The sequence below is a fragment of the Falco rusticolus genome, chromosome 8, assembly GCF_015220075.1.
Source record: "Falco rusticolus isolate bFalRus1 chromosome 8, bFalRus1.pri, whole genome shotgun sequence".
NCBI classification, from domain to species: Eukaryota; Metazoa; Chordata; class Aves; order Falconiformes; family Falconidae; genus Falco; species Falco rusticolus.
The window spans coordinates 45,993,874-45,999,850 of NC_051194.1; the positions used below are offsets into that span (position 1 = coordinate 45,993,874).

Below are 5,977 nucleotides of genomic sequence, written 5' to 3' on the forward strand. Positions count from 1 at the left end.
CAGAACTGTACCCAGCTGCGCTGGGGACGGCAGAAGCGGAGGGGAAAGCTCCTGTTCCCAGCCTCACAGAGACGATCGCAATGATGAAAAGTTGCACGCCTATTGATCTTCCGAGGACCCAGTGCGGGCAAGTTCTGGCCAATTACTTAAGAAGCCTCGAATAATTACAAATCAAAGGGACTAGCTTGCAAGACACTGAGGAGTCGAGGTTTGGACTTACATTTCGCACATGCAGAGAGCAGGTAAAGTCTCTGTCGCTCACTGGGCGTGTGGAGTGTGCACAGTGCAGAGGCCACAGGCAAGTGCTGGGGAGGCTCGTTCCAGCAGCGCCCGAGCCCTGCTCGGAGGGAGCAAAGCCTTCTGCCGTTAGCAGCACTGTTTCCGCGCGGGTACATGAGGCTTGGAAAACGTGCTGCCGGCCGCGAATGTGACTTTCAAACTGTTTTGCTGGGGGATTGCTCTGCAAAATAAACCCCTCTGTCTTAAGCGACAGGGTGTCATAAGCCCCTCGTCCCCCCTCCCGTCCCGGTACGAGGGCAAAGGGATGTCTGACAGTTCCCTGCCTTCGGATATTTTTTTTTTTTTGACGCTTTGTATGTAACTAAAAAACCTCTTCCGTTCCTTTAGCAAAGAACGTAAGGAATGCGTTGTGCGCGCGACCACATCTAGCATTTAGCAAAGCAGAACCAAAAAAAATCAACGTGTTTTCATAAAATGTCACGAGGCGCGGTTAGGTTATTTGTATCCAGAACGGGGAGCCGCTGCCCGAGGGCCTGTGAAGGAAGAAGGGCCTGTTGAACAGGCAGGCGCGGCGCAGGTACCCGGTAGGAGGCTGGCGGGTGACCGTAGGGCAGCAGGGCTCTGACACCGCCTGCACCATTCGCAGGCGGCGGCGGGCGTGACACCGGCCCTCCGCCCACGCTGGCCCCGCTCCCGGCTCCTGCCCTCTGCGGCTCTCCCCGGTCCTCCCGCGGCCGGCCGGTGCCGGGGCAAGTGTCACCCGGGCCGCACGTCCCCCGCCTTCTGCCGGCGGGAGTCGCAACCCGGCGGGCAGCCGGGGCTTGTAGTTAATTGCGGCGCGGTCGCCGCAGTCCGGAGCGGGGAGTTTTCTCCCCGCGCGCTGACTGGCACGCGCCCCGAGCCCCGGCGCCGGCACCTCCGCGCAGCCTGATTGGCTGCCGGGCCGCTCCGGCCCGCTCCGCCCGCGCCCTCATTGGGCGAGCGCCGCCGCCAGCGGTACTTCAAAGCGGGCGCTGCCCGCACTTAGGCAGAGTTTAGCCCCGCCGCGCCGGAGTGTCCTTAGTGCCGCCGGGCAGCGCGGGGCGCACACCGAGCGCCGTCCCCTCCGCCCCTCCGCCCAGCCCAGGGACGTGCTATGGCTACGTCTATCCTCGGGGTAAGTCGGCACCGCGCGCTGCCCGCGGCTTCCCGGCGGCGGCTTCGCTGCCCGCTGGAGGAACTGTTGCTGCTGTCTGTCGCTGCCGCCACCGCCGCGTCGCGGCTGCCCCTCGTGCAAATCGCGCTGACCCGCGGGCGGGAGGTAACCCCGGCCCGCCTCGGGGACCCACCGCGGGTTTCCCATCGGGGCGTTTGCAAAGAGTTTTAGCCCGAGAAGTCGCTCGGACGGAGAGGAGTCGGGCCCTCGTGCTCGCTTTTGTTTTCCGATTTTTGTTTACGTTGTCGTTTGTTTCCAAACCCTTAAGTGCCGCGCTAAATTTCCGAAGGTTGTTGCTGGCTCGGCTCGGCGAGTGGCGCCGGTCGGGAGGCTCCGCGCCCCGCTTGCCTTTCTGCCACCTCCCTTCGCCGCCGCGCCCGTTCGGTGGCTCGAGGAGACGCCGCGTCTCGCTCCCAGGGGACCGCCGGTGGCCGGCGGCGGGCTCCAGCAGCCCGGCGCTGCGCGGGGCGTCCCGGGCCGCCCCCTCGGAACACGCGTGTCTGCCCGTGCCCGCCGGGATCCGCTTCTCACGTAAGTCCCTCGGGGGTCGAAACCGGTCCCCGGCGGAGAACGAGACGCGCCGACCGGCAGGGCTGGAGCCTTCCTCCAGAATAAGGGGGAAACTTTTCCGCGGTGCCGCTCGTCTCGCCGCCGTTCCGGCCGCGTCCCCGCGGGAGCCCGGCGAGGCGGCAGGGGTGAGGCTGACGGGCCGGCTTTGTCTCTCCCGCAGGAAGAGCCGAGATTTGGAACGACTCCGCTGGCCATGCTGGCCGCCACCTGCAACAAGATCGGCAACACCAGCCCGCTGACCACCCTGCCCGAGTCCAGCGCCTTCGCCAAGGGGGGCTTCCACCCCTGGAAACGCTCCACCTCCAGCTGCAACCTGGGCTCCAGCCTCTCGGGCTTCACGGTGGCCACGAGCAGGGGCTCTAGCGGACTGGCCAGCGGCACGGGCACCGCCAACAGCGCCTTCTGCCTGGCCTCCACCTCGCCCACCTCGTCGGCCTTCAGCAGCGACTACGGCGGCCTCTTCTCCAACTCGGCGGCGGCGGGCGTATCCCCGCAGGAGCCCGGCGGGCAGTCGGCCTTCATCTCCAAAGTGCACAGCTCGGCGGCCGAGAGCCTCTACCCGCGGGTGGGCATGGCGCACCCCTACGAGTCCTGGTACAAGTCGGGCTTCCACTCCACGCTCTCGGCGGGCGAGGTGGCCAACGGTGCGGCCTCCTCCTGGTGGGACGTGCACACCAACCCGGGCTCCTGGCTGGAGGTGCAGAACCCGGCGGGGGGGCTGCAGAGCTCGCTGCACTCGGGCGCCCCCCAGGCCTCGCTGCACTCCCAGCTGGGCACCTACAACCCCGACTTCAGCTCCCTCACCCACTCCGCCTTCAGCTCCACCGGCCTGGGCTCCACGGCCGCCTCGCACCTGCTCTCCACCAGCCAGCACCTGCTCACCCAGGAGGGCTTCAAGCCCGTGTTGCCCTCCTACACGGACTCCAGCGCGGCGGTGGCGGCGGCCAGCGCCATGATCTCGGGCGCCGCCGCCGCCGCCGCCGGGGGCGGCTCGGCCCGCTCCGCCCGCCGCTACTCGGGCCGCGCCACCTGCGACTGCCCCAACTGCCAGGAGGCCGAGCGGCTGGGGCCGGCGGGGGCCAGCCTGCGGCGCAAGGGGCTGCACAGCTGCCACATCCCCGGCTGCGGCAAGGTGTACGGCAAGACCTCGCACCTGAAGGCGCACCTGCGCTGGCACACGGGCGAGCGGCCCTTCGTCTGCAACTGGCTCTTCTGCGGCAAGCGCTTCACCCGCTCCGACGAGCTGCAGCGGCACCTGCGGACTCACACGGGCGAGAAGCGCTTCGCCTGCCCCGTCTGCAACAAGCGCTTCATGCGCAGCGACCACCTGAGCAAACACATCAAAACGCACAACGGGGGCGGCGGGGGCAAAAAGGGCAGCGACAGCGACACGGACGCCAGCAACCTGGAGACGCCGCGCTCCGAGTCCCCCGACCTCATCCTGCACGAGGGGGTGGGCGCCGCCGCCCGCGGACCGGGCAAGGAACCTACCGCGGGGCCCGGCGACTCCTAGGGGCAGCGCCGGGCAGCCCCCGCGGAGCCGCCGGGGGAGCCCCCGGGGAGCCGCCCGGACTCTGCCCCGCGCCGGCCGGAGGGACGCCAGCCGCCCTGCCGGGGCCCGGGGCCTGGGGCAGCGGGCGGGCGGCGGGGCCGGAGAGGCGCGCCCCCCCCCACCCCCCACCCCCGCTCCGTCCCGCCCGGCGGCCAGTAGGTACCGAGTGACACTTTCTTCCGTTTCCTTTTTCTCTTCTCTTTCTGTTGGAAGGAAAGCATCCTAAGAGAGGCTGAAGGTGAGAAATCAAACTGCAAGTCCGAGGCGGTTCCTCTGTATCTCATAAACATCTGTATAAATAGGGTTCAAAAAAGAAAAAAGAAAAAAAAACAGATCGTGTTCGCTTATTTTTCCTGTAAATGTTGATCTGATAGGGGGTTTGGGGATTTACTTTACTTTTTTTTTATTGGTGAATTCCTGAAATTCAGGGAGACTTTGGGGGTTTTGTTTTGTTTTTTTGTTTTTGGGTTTTTTTAAATTTAATTTTAAATTTCTGATGCACTTTGTGGAAGTCAGTATATATGTAAAAGATATTTAAAATGTTGAGTTAACATTTCACTCAAACACACGTAAGTTAAGGTCTCTTAAAGAAATTAAATGCGTTTATCTGTATGGAAAAAAAATCTTGACATATTTTCATTTTGGTATTATTAAAGGACTCTGAACAATATACTCACGGGTTTGTTCTTCTTCGTGCCCCCTCCTTATCCCCCACCCAGCCCTCGCAGGGGTCAGGGTTTAGTGGGAGCTCTCGCACCCCCTCCCTGTCCCCCTTACAGTGACCGTCATTAAAAATACGGCCGGGAGGGAAGGAACCGGCCCCGGGCCAGGAACGCTTGAAGTGCTCTGGCCGCTCTTTTCAAACGCCTTAGTTTTGATTTTGGGTTTCTTTTTTTGTTGTGGTTTTCTGTTGTTTGTTTGAGGTTTTGTTTGGTGGGGTTTTTTTTGTTGTTGTTGTGGTTTTTTTTATTTTTTTTAAGGAATATAAACAGAGTCGGAACCCTGCGACAGCAGCTGGGAACCACACCGAGCCCTAAGAGCCTTTGGCGAAACCAGCACCGAACTGTGCTGAGAAACTATTTATTTAATTTAAAAAGCCTTTAGTGCCACAAGGCTGCCTAGGTTGGGAGGTGATCTCGGGGGAATAAATCGCTAGAGTCAATACTCCGGAAAAGACATTTCATGCCTAAATGAAAATCTTGTTAAATGTTATTAATTTTGACTTAGAGCACACAGCAGCCCCCTGTGCCTTGTATTCCCTTATTAGGGATTCATGTCTTATCAAATATCTAATTAATCTCCTAGACATCATTTGTTCTGGCCAACTTTATCTCAGCTGGTCCACGGGGAAAACTCCGAATATTCTCGGTGACAAAGCTCCCTTGAAGATCCTTTTAATTGTCCAAATTAACTGCACCAAATTTGCATGTCAAACGGTAAAGGGCAACCTGAGATAAAATGTAAACGTTTTAAAAGCCCCAAACTAAGCACTTGATTTGATAACTAGGCTTTTTAATGTTATGGAAGACAACTGCTCCTTTCCTTTTCAAAGACAGTTGATCTATGCAAATAGTGAATTGGAAATGCTTATGTCCCCATGCAGTCAAATGGTCCTTGCATGTTATTTGAATATCAGTGGCTCTGCTATTGAAAAGGTTCAAGGATGCTCTCTGACTTCTTTGTGATTACTCAGTGCAGCGTCTTATTCTGAAGAAAAAAACCTCAGGAATAATTAAAGGCTGGGCTAAGGCCTGGGAACACATTTGGGACAGGAATCTCATTTAGACAGGCTCTTTCAAAATAAGGCACAGTTAAATTGACCAGAAGGCAATTATTGAAATGAAAATTATTTTCACTCCCTTTGTCTCCTGACCACCAACCTAACAGCCACAGTATTTTTTTAAAGGCAAATTGTTAAATGAGATAATTGTGTTATTAAAAAAAAAAGGGGGGGGGGAAGGGGTGAGAAGGAGGGGGAAAAAAAAAAAAGTTAATTTAATCTGCCCGGTACAGATTGGAGGAATACAAATATTTTAATCCTCCGTAAAACAGGGAATGCAAATAGCATCGGGAAACGGATTCTGCTGTCGGCCACCAACTGGAATAAAGACGTTGCGTTAAAGAAAATACATCTGCCGTGAATACTAATAACCGCGTCCCACCTCCTCCGCGCCACTGTTGCACAAAAGCGACCGGGGCAGCGCCGGCACCGCCTCTGCCCCGGGGCTCCCGGCGGGTCGGGGGCGGCGGGCATCCGGGAGCTGCCCCTCGCATCTGCCCGCTGGCGGCACCCTCCCCGAGAGCCGCTCCGGAATTTTTCTGGCCGAAAGCATCCCGGCCAGGTCCCTTTCCTGCCGCCCCCGTCCCGCGGCCGCCGGGTGCCGGCGGGTTTCCCGGCGGGCCGGGCAGGGGGCTGCTCG

At 59.4% G+C, this 5,977-nt stretch overlaps 1 protein-coding gene across 1 annotated transcript; it reads left to right on the forward strand.

Annotated features, from left to right (window-relative positions):
* The first annotated feature begins 1,375 nt into the window (after nucleotides 1-1,375).
* SP9 (Sp9 transcription factor) lies at nucleotides 1,376-3,518 on the forward strand. The gene is made up of 2 exons (XM_037398383.1): nucleotides 1,376-1,396; nucleotides 2,166-3,518. Exons 1-2 carry the CDS (start codon nucleotides 1,376-1,378, stop codon nucleotides 3,516-3,518), a joined length of 1,374 nt encoding a protein of 457 aa, XP_037254280.1.
* The last annotated feature ends 2,459 nt before the right edge of the window (nucleotides 3,519-5,977 follow it).